At 36.6% G+C, this 20,564-nt stretch overlaps 1 protein-coding gene across 2 annotated transcripts in view; it reads right to left on the bottom strand.

Annotated features, from left to right (window-relative positions):
• SEMA3A (semaphorin 3A) overlaps positions 1-20,564 on the bottom strand; it is a 170,416-nt gene that overhangs the window by 66,191 nt on the left and 83,661 nt on the right. For both annotated transcript variants that reach the window (XM_061368180.1, XM_061368181.1), the window contains one exon: positions 843-936. In XM_061368180.1, the coding sequence (XP_061224164.1) occupies positions 843-936 (94 nt within the window). The remainder of the gene's footprint in view (positions 1-842; positions 937-20,564) is intronic.

Here is a 20,564-nt window from a genome sequence, read left to right as displayed (position 1 = left end):
TGGGAAGAGTCATTACAGAAGGAAGAATCTACTTGTTTCACTTAATTTCTTCTCATAAATCATCTTTTTGCCTTTCATTGTTGAGGAAAAAGAAGAACAATGAACAAAATTAATTTAATTAAGTAAGTTAAATCAATTAGATAAATTCAATCAACTGGATTAGGTCAATTAGATTGACACAGTCCAGGTGCTCTATTCTTACATATTCTATGAAGTATTACTAATTCAGAAATATCTAATTTATTGAATTCCCTTTGTTCTGGCCAGGAGTTTAATTGTATTCACTGTCAGATGGATCTCTTTCAGCTGAAACATCATTTTAAGGCCTAGACATGTGGCTGCTTGTATATCTCCAGCTCACATGCAGGTACAGTTGGATGACAGACCTTCTTTGACAGCAAAACTGATGTAAGAAATTACTTATTCCTGCTCTGACTTTGCTCTCAGCTACATTGATACGACTGTCAGTGTGGCCAGCCTCTAAACTGGGCCATTAAAATACTTCCAGAGTCACCTAGCTCTAGTTCCTGAGGAGAAACACAGCAGAATCCAGGTCTTAGAGGGGTATAAAGCAGCTCTTGTGATACCTGAATCTTAGTTTACACACACCTTGTTTCTCAAGACACCTAGGTCAACTATATTAAAAGTGAAACCAGAATTACTTCAGCCTGGAAAAAAACTGCATAAAGCAAAGCCCTATCAAGGACCAAAAAAAAAAAAAAAAGCAGAAAACTAGCAATTATTTGCAGTGAATGCATGTCTCATTGAAATTATGTTGTGGCACCTACCTACTAAAAGAGAAGCCATCAGCAGTTTAGGATCATAAGGGTTGTGGCACCTACCTACTAAGAGAGAAGCCGTCAGCAGTTTAGGATCATAAGGGCTTTTCCCTCGGCCGTTTTCAAAATGGGAATCTTCCATTCTAAAAATGTTGTCCTGTGAGGTAGAAATAAAGGAAAAACAACATCATTTGATGGTAAAACACTAAAAATAAGTTGAACTAAACAGAGTGCAGTATACATGATTCTTACTGGGTTTTGTGGCTTTGGGGAAGTAAAATTACACGAGGTGAGGATTCGGCAAAAGTCCCCACCTTCTAATCAATCAGTATTGTGCTGAAGGCTAGTCAAAAGCACAAATACACATGCACATCTTGTGTCTCATCTGTTCTACTTCACATATAATTTACATGGTATAATTGAATTCCTTTTGCTTTCACTGAGAATACTTCTGAGCAATAGTAACTGAAGAAGCTGGAATTTGAAACTTCTGTCTGAAAAAAGATAAAACTCATTTTTTTATTGACTGTACTTTTCTGAAAGATCTTGTAAGTACAGATTAGTACATAATACAGTGCTAAAGTCTGCTTTTGTAACCTGAGCCTGTTTCACACATCCTCAAATTCAATTTTAACCATATCAGGAGAAGTTTGTTGTACTATGCAACAAAACTTTTAAAATATACAGGTTGAGGGCAAAGCATATAGGGATATAACCTGAGATTAAAAAGGGACTCAGTCAATACTAAGTCAAATTAAGGTCAGTAAATCCAAAGCAATTGGCTTTTCAGTACATTTAATTACTTTAATTTTAACTGAGGAACCAAATTTGCCAATCAATTTGAATAGCGTGTTTATCTTACGTTTTGCACTAAGGGTAAAACCAGAAGAATAGATGCTTTCTGAACAGTAGACTTACATTCACAGAAAACTTGTGGAGGCCACACTGAAACCAAAAATTTCCAATTCCCACCTGCACTGTGGTTAATTTGTATTAACACCTAATTAAGCCAACGAGCTCCAAAGCTGGTACAGCTCCTACCCCCCTAACAGTTTCTCTGGTTACTTAGGCCTTTGTACCCAATTCTCAGCTGCTTATAGTAAAAAATTCTCTATGAGGTGGATGCTGTATTTCTTCCTTTAACCAATATTTTCAGGACAGAATAACTTAAGCTTTAACACCGAAGAGTTTGATACAGCTTCTTTTTTTTCTTATTGACATAGAAGAAATCACTCATCTGTTTTAAGAAGATAAACAAGAAATAAGTTTCAGAACATATATCTAAATTATATGTATTGATAGTAGAAACCAACTAAGAAGATGTTGCAACACTTTTCCCTTTTAGTTTCATAACATAGCAGCTCTTTACCTTGATTCCCAAGTCCCTACATTTCTTAATTCTTCCCACAGACAGAGAAATCCCGCTTTTCTTATTCTCATCATTCTTTTCGTAAGACATAATCATAGAGCTGTTGGCTGGAAGAGCTCTCTAGATATTGCTAAGTTCAGGAGGACTTGAAAGAAAACTATTGTCAGTATATGGTATTGTCAGGTTTGGTTTTGTCTTGCCAAGTCACGAGAACCATCAGTAATGGAAGCTATATAACCTTTCTGGGCAGCTTCCATTGCCTCTTAGTGAAGCATTTCTTTTTCTAAAATTCCAAGGAACAACTTGTGACTTTTTGTCCTTATTATAACATCTGCAATGATGAAAAAGAGTGTATGATTTTTCATAAATACCCTTCAAGCAGTTATAGTCTATTCATAACCTGCCTATCCAGCTTCACTTCTCCAGACTAAGTCTTAGGCTAGAACTTCAAGAAAGCTTAACTAGAGTGTCAACTCCAGAGTCTTACATTTTCTTGTGCTGGCAAGTAAAAGTCTCAAAATTGCACACAATACTTTCAGTCTCAAGGGCAATGCTCAAGTCTCAGTGCTTGAGACTTTGCACTCCAAAATGCTGTGGAGGATGCAAAACAGTATCAACAACTCAAATTTTATTCAGCAATTGCTTTGATAAATGTTTATTTAATGCAAAGATTGTTCAGACAAACAACTGATGTCTTTCTCAGGAGCAGTGAATTCAAGTAAGCATTTGGAAGTAGTGCTCTCCCTGCATCCTGCCTTCCCCATCTTGCTCATGCACACTGAATCCACGCATACGCTAGGCCAGTGACCAAACATACTTCCAAATGGTATTACTTTAAACTTATTGAGTTGATGTCTCTGCAAGTCACAGGCTACAGTTTTTCTTACAGGCTTGTTTAATTACATCATGCAAGCACATAACTGTGTGTGCATGTTACATATTTCCAGAGGAACATCAGAAGAACTTCACATTTCACTACATTTACTGGAGAAAAAGGTGAAGGGATTGTCTATCTGGAGGGGCTATTGGGCTGCTGCACTGTAAGATAAAAAGTTTGGATGCAGCTTTGTGAAGTCTGATCCCAGAATTCAAACTCATATTCTTGTATATGTAGCCTGCCTGATTATGTTTATACAGTCATTCTGTATCTGTAATATCTCACACAGCATTAAATTTCTTCCTTTCTTCTTATCTTTTCTTCTATTTCCTAATAGTCCAGATGCATTTCTTGCTTCTATCCAATTTTCTGACTTTGCTCCTTCTAAACAGAAATGAATAAATAATGAAAACATCTTTTGAAATTCTGCTGCAGGGTCCATATCTAGATCTTGCACAATAAATAAAAGCAGTAAATTGAGGAGAATGTTAGACCTTAACTACAATAATAGAAAATGGCATTAATGCTACAAGCCATTTATGAAAAATGTTATTATCAATTTACATTTTCTTGGGATTCCTTCTTAGTAGATGATAATTGCTCAACCTGCACACCAGTGGATATTTGATAAGGCTATAAAGTCAGTGGCATGACAGTTAAAACAGAATATATTCTCAAGATAATCCCATGTGTCGTTATAAGACAAATAGGGAACAGATGTGGAAAGTGATTTGGTGTAGGAAGGATGTGATTTTTGACTGTATTCTTCTGGTTTATGTCACTGTAACTCTACTGATATCAGCGTGTAGCAGGCAAGAAAGAGTGGAGTACTGGATCAGTGCAAGTCAGAGATGATCTACCCTTCTCTTTGTGTTTGTGGAATAAAACATTAAAAATAAGAGGCATGACAGGGAAATCCCACAGTGCTTTTATATTTCAGTTAAAATGCAATGTAGAGACATGTGCTATCAGTTTCTGAATGTATGGGCAAGTAATAATGACAATAAATACATCACTGCTAAGTGCCAAATCAATGTATCATGGTTAGTCTGAGGCTCCAAGGAGTTTTGATAAACATAATACAGGAAGTCTAACCTGTCACAAATATGGCAACTTGCCCAAATAGCTTTTTGGATGCTAAAATCAAACTGCTTCTATTTACATAAGAACAATAAGTACAGGCAACAAAGGAATAAGCTATTCTCTATATACTTCCCCACCTCCATTTTAAAAGCCTAGGAAGCAATATGACTAATGATAAGTACTTGATCATACTTGCAACTGATCTGTGGTGTTTGCACCCAAATTCTGCCCTGAGATGCCATAACAGCAAGAGATGAGATGAGAAGTTGTCGTGGTTTAACCCCAACCAGACAGCTTGTCCACTCACTCCCCCCCATTCTTGCCCTCCCCTATACTCCTGGAGGGACGGAGAGGAGAATCAGAAAGAATGCAACTCCCACAGGTTGAGATAAGAACAGTTTAGTAACTAAGGTATAACACAAATCACTACTGCTACCACCAATAATAGTAATGATAAAGGAAATAACAAGGGAAGAGAATACAACACCTCATCACCAGGCAACCGATAACTCGCCCCCCCAGGCCGACCAAGCACTGACTGATACCTCCTCCAACCCTGCAGTCCACCTAGCCCTTCCGGGTAACTCTCTCAGTTACACCCTGGGCATGACGTGCTGTGGTATGGAATACCTCTTTGGTCAGTTTGGGTCAGGTGTCCTGTCTCTGCTTCCTCCCAGCTTCCCCTCCTCCCTGGTAGAGCATGAGGCTCACAAAGTCCTTGGCCAAACCAAAACATTATTTTTATCAGCTCTGTTCCCAGCCCGAAAGTCAAAACATAGCACTGCACCAGCTACCAAGAAAGAGAAAAACAACTGCTACTGCTAAACCCAGGACAGAAGTCGAATTCAGTATTTGAGGGTAAAACTTCATCTTTTTCTCTATGATCATTTTTCAGAGAATTAGCCTCTGCATCAGACTGCAAACTCAGGCTATACTGGTATTATAAGTCCTGTCCACCTAACCGTCAGCTGAAAACCTGTGTGCAGGCAGTAATGAGAGTGACAACAGCTCCTGGGTAATGACTCAGCATCAAAATCAGTCTGCCTGGAGATAACAAAGACCAAGGCTCTGTTGGAGACTTGGGGAACTATGGGCTGTGTAAGACTTCTTTTGCACAGTACAGACAAGAGCTTTTTTTGTTGTCAGAAAAAATCTGATCAGTTTGTAATATTGCTGCCTCTTGGGTTTTGGAGTTAATTGAATGCAAAGACTGATACTGCAGTGAGTCAGCAAATACCTTAGCCATAAATAGCAATTCATATTAAAGCAAGCTTGCCAGGAGGGAGGAAATTCCCTGGAAATGCAAAGCAAAAGAAAAAAAATATTCAAAGAAAGGTCTTTGTATCTCACCAATGAGTCCAAATTATCCAAACCCCTTCTTTAGTTTCACTGATGGCCCAAAAGGACATTAGAATGTACTTCAAACCTTTTTTAGGATCCTTGTTGCCAAAAACCTTGCTGTAGATTGTTTTATTTAGTTGGTGTGGGTTATTAAACTCTAGGTTTATATGTCATGAATGCCTCTCTAAATCCATAATAAAATTAGATTGTTTAGGTCTTGAAATGCCTAACTCATAACAACAACTGACTGCTGGCTCACGGTACAGCATATGTTATTTCACCTAGTAAATGCCTTGGGTGGTAGGAGATCATGCTTCTGGCTCCATAAAACACATTTTTCTTGTAGCACATAGTATGATAAATGGCAAAATTCTGTTAGAAAGAACCACAGTTCAGACCTGGAAATGAACATGAAAGTTACTGTGATTCCCATTCTTTAGGCTGATGATCTGCTATTTCACAGCCTCAGAGATTCATTTTCAAACAGCTGAAAAAATGCCCTATATCATGGTAATGAGAGGTGACAAGACATTGCCATTTGACAAAACTTATTTAATATCTTGCTACTGAATAGCTTCAGTCAGCCAGTGTACCAAAACGTTATATATAAACACACATATATCAACTGTATACCCATATATACATCTGTATGTACATATACCCAGTATGAATATTTTTAAAACTGTTTTTTTACCTCTGTCATCAACTAGCCCATCCAGAACTGTCTCAGCAAAAACAAGAATGATGAAAGCATATACTAGTTGTTCTGGGGTAAAAAAAAAAAAAAAAAAAAAACAAACAAACCAAACCAAATCAACAATTTTCCTTCCCAGTTTAGTGAGAAAACTTGTGAGCAAACCTGTGGTAGTGGGGAGAGCTAACCTACCAGAATGGACAGCAGTGGCTGCTGAATTTCAGGGTGATTTTGTTTTCCATGAAACCTTCCAGCGATTCACACAGAAATCATCTCAGAATTGTAGACTCTAATGCAGTAAACCCACTGCCAGTCAATTACGAATCAATGCAGTGCAAGAAAATTAGCTGAAGAGGCTGTGTTGATGGAGTGTATACAGCTACTAAGAAGGTATTACTGGTTTAAATTATAAGGCGCAGAAGATGTAAAGGGGTTTGACAGCAGTGATGCTCCCCAGCTGCTCTAGTGCAATTGAAGGAACTTACATCCTTACTCTAGTAAACCCCAAACCTTAAACAGAAAGAAGCATATCTCCTGGAAGGGTATCTTCCAGGGGCTATCTGACTGCCACAACAAGCTGCTGAATAATAATGTGGAATGGTCCAGAAACATCCAGGATTCTGAGGAAGTATCACATCCTTTGATGTTAACATTACCCTTGCTGTTTTCACAGGCTTTATTGTGCTGACATGAAGCATTTTAAAAGACAAATAGACTAAAGGGAAAGAAAAAACCCTAACAAAGCAAACAAAAAAAAAAAAACCCAAACCAAAACAACCACCTGAAAACCCAGGAAAAATAACCCCAAAATATTGCCAGAGTGGCTGGAGTACGACTATACACTAGGAAGGTGCATTCATTTGGAGGACTTTAAAGCCAATACTGGTGTCTCTCAACTGAGTTAGAAGTCGCTGGCATTGAAATATTGTGTCCTCTGTATTATTCAGTATTGATAAGAACAAAAGGAAAAGCCCCACTTCCCACTCAGAGAAAAACTTTCAGACTTGCTAAGGTTTAGCTTTATTCTTTCTAAATAAAGGGATTAATTGCAGTGACTAAATTTGCTGCCCTAGTTATAGGCAGTGGAAAGCAGCAAGTTCCTCTGAATGACAAGTCAGACTAGCTCAGAACTGCAGTTCCCAAGGGCAAGATCTCTCTTCAGCTGCAGAGGCACCTTCATATGAATTTAGGTCTGAGCTAAGAGTCTTTCTGAAATGAACACTGCTGAGGCAGGTGATTAAAGACACCTGACCTTGAAAACAGATGCTGATGGTTTGGTTGTCTGGCTATTTGTCTTTGTTTTTTTTTTTCTCCCCTCCCATTTAATAGTTCCAGTGAATTTCTGATTTTTATTTTGCCCAATACAACCTTCTGTGGATATATTTTATGATGCTATCAAGCATATTTCACAGAACATTTTAAATGCATTTCACTCTATGAGAAATGATTTATTTATGAATTGTGTTACTTTTCAAGAATAATTTTAAGTGGAACAACTGTGCAGGATATGGCAATGTTGTTATTGTTATTATATTTCCTATTTCACACTTAATCTATTGAGTCATGAAAACTGTTAAATATGAGGACCTCAGTTTCAGGTTTGGGAATCATGCTGTTATGGAACTTTTAATAAGAAACTTTTATTAAAGTCATCCCTATGGAATGCTTTATTTTTTAAAAGAACTGCAAGTGCAAATAAATATAATGTGAGAAATTATGCAAAAAATACAAATATTAAACCAATGTAAATGTTGAGGCAAGTGGTAACCATTGGGGAAATAGGTGAAAAGTGATTGAAGCAATAATGCAACTGGTTTAAATCATTAATTATTAAAAAGAAAAGAAAAGAAGAAAAGAAAGAAAGAAAAAAGAAAATAAATGAACACAGTGGGCTTCTGACTTTTAGTCTTCAGGCTCCATCTGCCATAGGGTTTTTTCCCTGCATGAATCTGGGGGATACTGGGCTCTGTAACACCTTTATTATGTTTTGTATTTCCAACTTGAGGCTTAGCAGAATTGAATTATTGGAAACAAGTTTTAAAACCCTGTGGAAAATCACAGTAAATGACAGATCTTTAGTAAAATGCTGTTCCTAAATAAAGGTCTTCAGCTTCTGTAGGACCTGGACCTGAAATTCTCTTAGGCTGCTGTGCTGTGCTACAGGGGATGGAGAAGGAACTTTGTTGAAGAACATTTACTTGCAAAGCTGACCATGAACTCCTAAGATCTGCGCACCTCTCTGTGCCTGCCCTTCAGGCAGTTTTCTCAGCTTCCTGGTCACTGCAAGACCTCTTAGAAAGTCTCTACATTGATCTGTGTCCTCTTTTTCAGACAGAAGAACTACAATTTCCACTGAGCCACTTCTTTGCAGGTAATTGCTGACATTTTTGGTACCTGGAAATCTTATTTTTGACCCTGAGATAAAAGAGACGTTGAGATGACATCCAGTTTCTTTCTGTAGATTAATGAAAACAGAACAGAGCTCTTGATTTCTGTTTCTCCTTTTATCATTATATGTCACTTCCACTAAAAAGTATTCCTAGTTTACAATGTTCGGATGATGCCCTAAGATGCAGTAGACTGTTCTGATAAGCACAAATTTTGAGAACTTTTGTCCTTAGGCTAAGATGAATTTGGACAATCCAGCTTCTCAGTAGGTCTCTTTCGTCAAATATCAAGACTCACACATTTCTCTGCTTGCTTCTGAAATTAAACCAATTCATATTTAAGTTACCATATACCTTTTCAAAAAGGGAAATGTTTCCTATCTACCTACCTACCTACCTATATGTCTATCTACTCACGTATTTATCTTCATAATTATAATTAAATGAGTTTAATGAAATGGAAACCATAGCCAAATGGACTGTTCAGGAACAGCTGGTTCAATCTATTAATTATTCCCAGTTTGTGATCTGTAAGTACTTCTGCTTCTGACTGGAAGGCAAACCAAGTGTCAGTGTCAAATAGTGAAGACTTGTTCACACCTGAACATACTAGTTTGCATACTAATATTGGGATTTATATGAAGAATAATCTCTTTCAAATAACTCTGCAACATATGTAAATAAAAGAAGGGCAGGCACAGTCAAACTGAGCAACTGTTCAAAAAAGAAGTACATGTTTGTGAACTTGCTTTTCCAATATTTCACAAGCTAAAAACATCAGAAATACCTGACTTTCATGCAATGGTATGTTTTGGGTTTTGGTTTTGTTTTTCATGTTCCTCTTACACTGCTTAAATTTACATTTTTGGATAAAATATTGTTCCAATTTTAAAAGAAATAAATAAGTAGCTACGAAAAATATAAATTTATTTCATTATAGTGTCATCATACTATTTAACTCTTTATAAAATATTGCAAATATAGTGATTAGAAAAAAAAAACCAAAACAACAAACCAAACAACTAAACAAATATCCAAACCCAAAAACCTACATCCCAAAACAAGCTAAACACACAGCTGACATGAATGACATGTTAACCTTGACTGATTAGCAAAGACAACAAAAAATGTCATCCCAATGGCATACCAGACACTAGATACCATCAAGGATATTGAACAAGTCTCAGAAGACACTGAGAATTAGAATGCTTTTGTATTGTAACTTTTTGGGTTGTCAAGTGTAATACATCACTTAGATCACCATCTAGCTTATACAGGATGACCTCTGGAAGTATAACCACCACACAATGACTGTCTGTTCTAGTCAAGTCATTAAGTGGTCTGCATATGTAAGCAATAAGATATACAAACCTAAAGCCAGTACATGTAACTGAACTATATAGCCTAAAAGTCTCAATTCTGTAAGTTTTCTTGTTCTTACCCCCAACATACTTTCCATTAAAAACATTTGGAACAGATTCAATTGCTTTAGCAGATTCTACTATTACGTTAAATAAATTATTTGGCCATACTCTATTACATGATTGTACTAGTTTCAATGGTTATTTTTAGCATTCAAGACCAGTGCTTTCCCCCTTTGTCTTCTGGATTTCCTGTATGTTATTAGACTGCGGTGAGGTCAGGCATCAGAGGAAATAACAGCAGTGCTAACTCCTAGACCCAATGTTTTATGAATTACTGAGCATCCGTGATGTAATGGCAGTAAATCTCACCCAGTCTCAGTCTTGTGTCCTGTTGTAAATAAATGAAGTTAGCAAAGGTGTTATTTTATTCAAGAGCCTTCCTGATGAGAACGAAAATGCTTCCCCCAGGGGATTGTTTGTAAAATTGATTTTATAATTAGGGTGCTGTTTAACAAGAGAAAGGTTCTCCAGTTTTCCTGGGGAACTTTCAAGTCTGAGCCAAGGGTATCTTATTTACAACACAAAACCGACTGCAAATTGAGGAAGCAACATATAGAAAGGACTTAGTCAAGTGGAGTTAACATATAAGCATATGGCCAAGGTTTTCTAATTTCCCAAGCAATTTTGCATGCTCCCAAGTTGGGCACCCAATTTAAGACTTACTCAAGGGCTCTGATTTTCACCAAATACCTTCTTGGGCAATTTAAAATTCAAATACTTGAAACCATTAGCCACTTCTGAAGATTAAGGTGTATGTCTGCACTGCTTTTTAACCTATCTGCTTTTTAATTCCTAGCATGGAGAAATCTCTAATATGAGCACACGTCCTAACTAAAGCCTTTCGAATTCTGACTCTAAATTAGTTACACAACAAGGAATAAGCCTAGAGAACTAGTATGAACTTTTTCCCTAAAGTAAGGCCTAGTGACCATGCTTTCAGAGAGTATGTACAAGAAACAATGAAGGGACAGAGAATTATACCCACAACAACTACTATAAAAACTTTTAAGCTCTGCATTTTCCTCTAAGATATTGCAATATACTGCAACATACTGCAACATTTCACTCAGGGAAGCCTGTAAAGTGACAGATCTAGCCCAGTGTTTGGTTCATATTCAGGTTTAAAAAACAAAAAACTAAAAGAAAAAAAACCCAAACAAAAAAAACATAAACAAGGCCTGGAATACAAAAGCTGAAATCCTGACCCTTTGGGCAATTTTAATTTTTCCTGAGGCAAACCTTAGATCTGAAATCTCTGGAATAAGCACTTCTCTTTCCTCTTTGTTCCCTTTACTTGCTTTCAGTCTGACACCACCCAGCTGTTCTGCAGCCCCATTTTATTTTTATTCATTAACAAAAACCTCAACAGGTTAATAACTGGTATTGCATAAGATAACAACACATTTGAAAAGCTAACTTCTATTGTGCACATAGAGACATAACTAAGAGTAGACCTAATTATAACCTCTCTCTGTGACAAGTTGCAATTATTGCTCATGAAACTATGTTTAAGAGCAATGTATTTCTCATACAGGTTAGGGATTTTTTTATTAAAAATTCAAGAACGTTTGATATTCTTTTCCCAGTGCAACAAACACTTTGCTAACACAGAAACAGATGGATGTAAGTGGTTTTAATTGAGGACGATAGAAAAAATGCATTAAAATTTGCTTCTTTATTCACTATCGTGCCTGCTTTTCTGGCACCCAAGAGTCCCCAGAGAGAGTCAGAGACACTAGCAAGAATACATAATACACTCAGCTCATATGTCTATATATGTACACTCATAAATAGGAATGCACAGTGTCAGAGGGGCTAATCAGCATCCAACCAGATAACTCAACTACAGATATTCATATTTTTGAAGAAGAAATGCTCCTTTTTTTTTTAAACAGTACTTTGGCTCAAAATTTTGGCTGTTTAACTCAGTAAGTTTATAGTGCAGTGCAGTGTAGTACAGTACAGTATAGATTAGTATTGTAGAGTACAGTATAGTACAGTACAGTATTGCACAGTATAATATAGATCAACTTTGTTGATTAGAACAAACTGAAAAACACACAAACATCTCACAGGAAAGAAGCAGTTGTCCTTCAAGTTCTGCTGATTTCTGGGATAATTTTCTGTAGCCAAGTTTAATGGAATCCAAATTATTAAGCTATTCAGCTTTTTCTGAGAAAGAAAGATGACATTCAGATTGCTTTACATTTCGTCGCCCACCACCAGATCACAGTCACAGTGTGGAGCTGTCATGGCTGTGAATCAGCTTAGATGGGACCTGTCTGTGTTCAGAGGAGGGTTAAGGGCTGTAACAACAAACCCTACAGACTGCAACTGAGGGCATGCCATCCCAAATGTGGTGTGATCCCTGAGATCTTTGTATTTATCTTCTCAGGCCCTGCTCTCAGAGCTTCAACTTGAAGCCCATTGAAGTTAACGAAAGATTCCCTTCAAGTTCACTGAATGCCAGAGGAATCATTTTCATACCCCTTGCCATGTTTACATGTTAACTCAAGGTCACAGCAAATCCTTCCAAGTGACTAAGAATTAAAACAGTTGTTCTCTATCATCATCAATTTAAAAGGTCTGAACTGATGAATATATGACTTCTAAGCTTGCATCTGTACCATCACCCTTCTGCTTTTTGTCATCATTAAAGTAATGGCAATAAACACTGAGAAGAAAAATCACGTGTGTTCTTAATCCATACAGTTTACTTGGTTTAAAATATCTGACTGAAATGCAAGCTTCGTTTGCATTTATGCAGACAAATGTAAAATGTTTAACTGCACTTATCTGTTAATCCTTGAAATGTATAATTACACACACATATATATGAAAACCAAAATAATAAGATCTGAAATATTAATCATACCACCTGCTGTGCCAAATCACGCTTTTAATTTGTTATTCATAAACAAAAGTGCCTTTAGACAAAGAGCTGAGTTCTCTCCTCAACACCACTTGTGCAACTCTGGTGAAAGCCAACACAGCTCAATTAAAAAAAACGTGTTTGGAGATTATCAAGCAGGATGAGTATCAGAAGGATTCATGTGGGTTTTGCACATCCACAGTATACATGCAATTTTTAAGTCACCAAGTTGCTTCTAAGCCATCTTGTCTCAGTTTTACAACTGCGAGTATTTCCGTACTGTAAGTTAGCCCTGGATCCAGAAATTTGACCCTAATTGGTGGGGAAAAAAACGCACGCTTTTGTATTTATTTATTAAAATCTTCTCAGACCATCTGCAAGATAATTCTGCTCAGATTTCTGTCACCTTGGATGTAAACATTTCAACAGGAGAAGGTGTTTGCGCTGTTTGAAGCACCTTCTGAACTCTGCTGAGCTTATTGTTTCTTTGTCGATGAAACTTTGTTTGCCTTAGATTGGAACACTGATTACAAGCCCCTGAGAAACAGGAGACAGTTTTCGAAACACTGTCAACTCTAATTGGTTCCTGCCAAAATGTAAGTCCCTCAGAAAGGGAAGAACTTGAGGTATGGCCTTGCAGGAAAAGTGAACAAACATCTGCAATGATGCTGGAGTTTCCTTGTAAGAGAAGTCTCATGAGGGCTAGCAAGGTCTGCTAGTCCCATACTGCACATTTAGATATGCACAGAAAAACTGTGGGAATGAAATGTATCTTTCCCCTTTCCTTTTCTTTTGTATGCAGGAATTAAAATTAACACTTACAAATGGAAACTGAAACATAATAGCCCAGCTGTCTTCCTGTTTCAGGAGGTGTTAGTGGTAGCAGAGAAGTCAAGTTGCAGGACTGGCATTTTATTCTCGTATCAGTGACTAAGCATCTGCTCCAGAGCAGTCAATGGCACTCTCATCTTTCAGTGGCCTCTGAATTAAGGCCTCAAAAGACCAAAAGAAGCATCACTTTGTGAATAAAGAAACAGGAATTTTAAAACTACATTTCTGCCTGAAAAATGTTTTATTTGTCCATATTAGAGATAAAATCTCATATTACTGACTGAAGGTAGCAAGAATAAACTGGAAGAACTTGCATATTTATTTCAAGGATTCTCTGGAACTTTGTGTAAAGCTGTGTTCACTGTTCTCTTCTGTATCTTTCCACAGAAAGCAATTCTGCAAACACTAGTACAGGACCTCGTTTTATAGATTAAGATTCTAAAGTCACAATAGCTTTAAAAAAAGAACCATTTTATTTTTTTATGAAGAAGGTCAATGCCCAATAACTGCCAAAAAAGCAGATTTATTGTTAGCAGTTTCAAGAACAGGAATAAAGAACAAAACCAACAGCATCTTTATGACTCTATAAAAGCACGGCACTCCTGCATTTTCAGTACTACATGAAGTTACAGTCTTCTAACTTAGAAAGCACACAGCACACTGGAAGAGATATGAAGGAAGGGCTGTTCTCAGTTTGTTCTAAAAGGGGGAACTTGCGAGTAGAAAGTCTGAAACAAAATAAGGGATGTTCCTCACATGTTACAATTTGTAAGGCATGGGATGTTGTGGATACTTAAAAGATATATGGGCTCAAGAAATGCCAGTACTAATTTATCAAACCCAAGTCACTGAAAAGCATTAAACACAGAGATTCCACTACTGGTTCAGGAAATCCCTGAACAATGAGTGTTGGAGCCTGGGAGACTCTATCAGTAAGCACTGCTGCATGCTCGCCTTCTTATTATCTTCCACTGGCATCCATTATGGACGCCTGTGAGAACCAAGATACTGGGCTAAATGAGCTTTTGGTCTGAACAGATTTGACTGTTCTTATGAAATGAGGCAGAGAGAAATTAGGTAATTTAGCCAGGAAATCTATGCCAAAGCAAAAAGCTAATGTTCGAGTTCCTGAGCCTTGTCCAGTGCCATAAACAAAAGGGTATAGCCCTGCCTCCAATCCTAGAAAAGCTAGTGGCAACTGCGCTTACTCAGCACATGCAAGGCTATGCACAATGTGCCAAGTAAAACTGGTAAGGATCACTTGTGATGGGGAGAGTGCATTAGCCTTTGTGCCCAGTTAGCCTTTAGTCTCCCTGTGTTTCACGAGGAATATATCCATCGGGTTCCCAATGCATAGCCAAACTGCTTTATGCAAATAGACACTTGCTTTTTCTTCACTTGAGTTTTACGAGAGCTAGAAGTGGACGCAAACAATCCCTCTCACAGATTTCCAGCTGTAAAGCAATTTAACATGAATTAGCTAAACAAAACAATCATATAAACAATTATATAGAAATATGTCACTTAGAATAAAGATCAAATAAGTTTGACGGTTTTGACTGACTTTCATGACTAATACACTGTCAGTGGGGATTCAAGTAACAATATTATTCCAAAATGTTCCCATCACATCCAACACTTATTAAAATAATCTAATCTGTTTAAACATATTGGAGGGAAGAAGAGCTGATACATAATTATCTCCTTCCCTAAATTGCTCTTTGATTTGCTTTCAAGGTTCAAAGATCCACCCAGTTTTTGTGTTAGTAGCCAGCACTGATGTCACTGGGAGAAACAGAACGGAAGACAGAGGTGGTGGTTGAATTTGAAGATAAATTGAATAAAAACATTAGAAACCACTGGATAAGAAAAGCAAACAAACATCCAGCAAGTCCACCTCTGGCTTCATAACTCTTCCTTGTTTCTTTATGTATAATATTATCTTTCCTTTCCCTTTTTAATCATACAAACTTACAGCTGCCTTTTTTAACATTTTTAGACTCAACTTCAAGTGCCGTATGTCACATATTTCCTCTTCTTTTTGTGAAATGGCTTCAGATAGAATGGTTTAACCTTATTTTCCCGTGGTCTGGATTCTGTCTCTTGGTATTCAGAAACTTCTTTCTATCTTAAATTTCACTTCATTTTAAGTTCCTTCAATGAATTTTGGTCATAGGTTTTACATTCTGCACTGTTAATCATCCTAACAACTAATAACTCATTTATAATAAATTGTACCGTGATGAGGATATGTACCTACTTACAGCAGCTATAGGGCAGTAGAAGATCCATGGTAGAAAATTCCTAAGTGTAAGCTGCAACAGAAAATGAACTCACAATAACAGGATGTAAAATAGACCACACTTACTCAATCTTGTAATGAACAGATGTTCTTTTCTTTCTGCCGCACTCCTAACTTTCTACCACCTCTATCTTGACATCACATAAGTTTAACAACATACCTAAGGTTTTGGGTGTTTTTTTCTGAAGGCTGCTGTGGATTGTTTTAAGCTGGATAATAATTTGCCTTAATTCTTGTACAATTAAATTGTATCTGAAATTTCATACTGCTTCCTGAGCTCCCTTGTTGGATTCAATTTGTATAATTTTATTCTTTCTAGTTCCGAGAAATGGAAATTGATATCCAAGAACTTTTCTGAAATACATTGCTTCTGAGTGACTGCCTCAGTTTATTCTGTTATTTCATGATCATGAACATCCCAGATACTATGACAGGTGTGAAAGAAAAGAACTATTTCTGAAAATGCATAATTCTCTCTGTACACCAAGGATAACGCTGGATAACTGTAATAGCTGACTGTTTCAGGTGATTTAAATCAGAGAAAATAATTTGTTACCTCTGAAATTAAGCTCTAATCTAAGTCTGGAGTGCATTGGAGATTTGGCTTTAAAAGCAGCTTTAGAAACGAATACACAGCTTCCACATTCTTTTCCTTTGTGTCCAATTATTCACTGAAATACCTTGAAAAACACTAAATTTTTAAAATTTAGTCACTGCAGCTAAATTCAGCATGAATCTACATCATGACAGAGGTAGTTATTCATACTTCTAGCTTTCCTCATCTCACCTCTTATCAGGTGGCTAGTACATTTAAAATCCTCCTTAGAGTAGGCACTAGCCTTCATATACAACCTTTATTCCCTCGCTTAAGACACTGGGTTCTACTACAATGTTTCCTCTGTTCTTTAGGAGGTCTTTGGGTGAGTTTTGTTAAAGTTCTTCATATTGTTTAAAAAAAAAAATAAAATTTCAGTCTTGTCAGCGTGGAGGAGTCCAAGTGATGTACAAGTAGTAATCCCAAAAAAGTAGGTCAGGAAGCTTGAACTACTCATTGTGGTTATTTGACTACTGAAAGACAAACCTCCCTTTAAGATAAAACCAGTCATTTTTCTTGAACATAAGTGAGAAGAATAAACACACATTTCTACTATGGTGTAGTTAATAGACACCAAAGGCACCAATCTTGTCAGTAATAAATTTGGCCTGTGGTACATAAAATTTGGAATGGACCGACATTAGAAATTTTGAAATAAGCTATGCTTATTTGAAATAAGAATTTCTCAGGAATTCTTAGCAGCACCTGGATCCATTTGATTATTAGAGATTATTTATTATTATTATTGCTGTTATTATTATTATAATTTTCAATTTTTATTCTGAGATACAGTATTTAATTTCATTTTTTAATTTTTCCATTCTAGGCCTCAAGAAAGTTTGAGGTTTGTTTTTATTGCTTTTATACATCCTTTCACTTTTATTTTCCTCAAAGAAACTTGGAGACAATTGCTTTTAATGGCATTTAAATTCTTAAACACCCCTTTAATTCTCATTGAAAATGAGACTGAAGTTTCTAGCCAGTTCCAACCCTAACCATTCTATGATACTACGATTCCTCTAGTTACGTATGTCAATATGAAAATTTGAATTTGGATAGCTAAATTTCAGGCTTAGATAATTTTTTTTTTCTGGTATCTTAATTCCGAAATTAAATAAAGCACGTAAGCTTTTTTTTCAAGTATGTTCCCTTGTAAGGCACTATAAGTAATCATGTGCTCTTAAATCCATATAAACTATTGCAAATGTGGTATTTTCCTGAGTCAAGACCAGTGAAAACTAGAAAGCCACTAATAAAAAAAAAGATATTTGCTCCAGTTCTAATTTTTGCCATAATTTAAATCCCAGTTAACCCCAAAGGATATTAATTTTATCCCTTTGGGAAGTTTTAGAAGGGTTAAGTATGGATTTATTTCTGACCATACTGCTTACTACCCTGCGCAACAAATAAGAAAGATGTTGTAGCTGTAATTTGAAAAAGCACCCCTCTTTATTTATTTATTTTTTTTTCCCACTACAGGAGTATTTTTGGTTCAGGATTTCATTCCTCTTACTCAAATGGCTAAAGTGGTTCATGAGGGTAAGTCATTGCTTCATATGTGTAAGATTCCAGGCTTTTTGTAAGGAACTGAAATCTCCAGCTTTTCTTACAGTCTTCTATTATCAGTTTTAAGTATTTCCTTATTTATTATCTTTAATACCCCATGAAATATACTGATTGTAAAAATAATATCTAAGTCATTAAGTGTTATCTAAACTACTTGCTGCAATGTCAGCTAAAATAAATTACAATTTTGTAAGGGATTCTGTATCATCCTTCTGCAAAAAATAACAGACATTTTCCTTTATTTTCTTTTAGCTCTCTCTTTAAGACTTTTATTTCATGGTTCAGACACGTGACTGTTTTTATAATGTCAGGAAAGTATCTTGAGTTAAAAAATTTATTGTGCTATAATCTTTCTACAGAGAGGTTTAACATTTCTGTATTAAGCATCCTTTACGCTGTAGTCTAACTATCTGCCTTCAAGGTAATCCTTTTTACAAAGGATCATGGCTTTTCAATGTCCACATGAAAACACATTTGCACAAAGAAATAAAAGCCAAATTCACAAACCTACAAATGACAAGCAGAAAGGTCTTGTATTCCAGCTTGCTTTCCTGCAAATCCTCTGAAAGGCTAAACAGTCTTTTGAGTGCAAGTACTAATCTGCAGACTTGTATCACTATGTTTGAATGCAATGAGATTCCAGTAAACACACGCACTCCATGTCGACACAGTGAGCTCAGTTTTAAAGCAGCTTATTTTCAGTTACTTTGAAGGAGCTAAGACCAGGCCTACTCTAAGTGAAATGAGAATGCCTGTGCAAGGATTTGCACTACTTTTGTGATACGTTCACAATTTTGCCTATAGGCAAGGCTTAAGTCATGCAGAGAGCTCTTTCACAATCAAAAACCTCCACTGCCTTGTCCAGCTTTACTGTTTCGGTTCTCTTTCTTGATTCAGGTTAAACAAGGTCAACTTCCCCCATTACCGTTCCACTTATCCCCACCAGTGTTAAAAAAAGAATAAATAAATCTTGTACTTCTGTCTGAATAACTTACTATATTATACATGTTCGAAGAATCTTTGTGGCCTTGTTCTGTGTGAAATGATGCCCAATTTTTCCATGTCCAAAATTTGTTATGTTTCAGGGTTTTTTTTTTAGCTAGGAATTGAACTTGATCATCTAGACTAAACTCTACCAACTTCAAGGAATTCGTTCTTCAGTAAGTATTCCAGGAAAAGACCCTAGGTATAGCAACAGTAGGTGGATGAAGACTCACTCTTTCATTACTCCCCCAGTTAAGTAATGGAACCGGATCCCTGTTTCTTATAACAAAAGATGATGAAATGCATAAACAGAAAGGTTTGTTAAAACAGCATAAAATAAATTGTTATTCAGAAAAAGTAAATGAAGTTAAGTGCCTCAACCAGCTATAATTAAATAGAATATGCCACCATGACTATTGTTGATATACCACCTTCATGACCACTGATGCTTAGCCAAACAGAAAATGAAACTTGGATCGAGGAAAGGTCAAAAACAACAGCACTATTTCCTTGCAGTTTTCTGCTGTTTGACACATGGTTTGTATTGTAGGTGTACTCAGACCCCTTATGAAACTCTTTGAAAGCCTGTAAATAAATGTTAGCTACAAAGAATAAGGTTGATTTATAACTGGCAAAACACTTCCAGGTTTCAGGTTGGTTCCTTACTTTAAAAAACCTGGATGTATGGGATGAAATGATTAGTTACTACTTTGAAAAAATAATCAATGCCATTTGTTTTCTGATCACATGTTTACCGGTACTTAATTAAAAAAAAAAAAAAAAAATCATCCCTCAGGGCAAAACAACTCATTGCAAGACAGTCTTCCTCTCTTAGACTGTTGTGGTTGTTTTTCTAATACCCTTTCAACAGCAGTTTCCAGGTCTGGAATCAGGGTGAATGAATCAGTATATATGCTTTTACTGTGCCCAGGAAGTAAAAATCTGTATTATCTGAGAACCTGCAGCATAGAAAAACTGACTAAGTCTTTGAGAATTTTACCCTTACATGTTATAACTGTGTAGGCTTGGTTCTTTTGTGTGTAGAGGGTCTTTGAAGGGCATCTAAAGATTATTCAGCGCACAGACAGCTCCATCACTGCTATTTAGCTTGTCTGGGGATTTTTTTTGGCCTGAAGACGTGGGATCATTTTCACATGACAACAACTGAAGCTTCATCTTTCAAGAAATCTGAATTGCAGAGAGCAAAACCAATTAAGGCCCAACCACCTGGCCTCGCAGAAGCCTGAGGACTGGAGAACAACCCATAACATTGGTATCATCCTCAACAAAAATGTACGGCATCTTTGCATATCACAGATAAGATGGTGCCACCACTGCTAATTATTTCACTGGCATTAAAAAAAAATATAGCATGAAAAAGGCAGATTTCTATCAAGAATTATCTCCCCTATACTTCTGCCAATACTTTCCTAGAAGTGTTGTGAGAAAAGATTTCTGTG

This window comes from Neopsephotus bourkii, unplaced genomic scaffold (assembly GCF_033783945.1).
Source record: "Neopsephotus bourkii isolate Nb327-2 ecotype Australia unplaced genomic scaffold, CSIRO-AGI_Nbou_v1 NB_1423, whole genome shotgun sequence".
In the NCBI taxonomy this organism is placed as follows: domain Eukaryota; kingdom Metazoa; phylum Chordata; class Aves; order Psittaciformes; family Psittacidae; genus Neopsephotus; species Neopsephotus bourkii.
The sequence above is the reverse complement of the archived record's forward strand: the minus strand, read 5'-3'. Positions and strand labels throughout refer to the sequence as shown.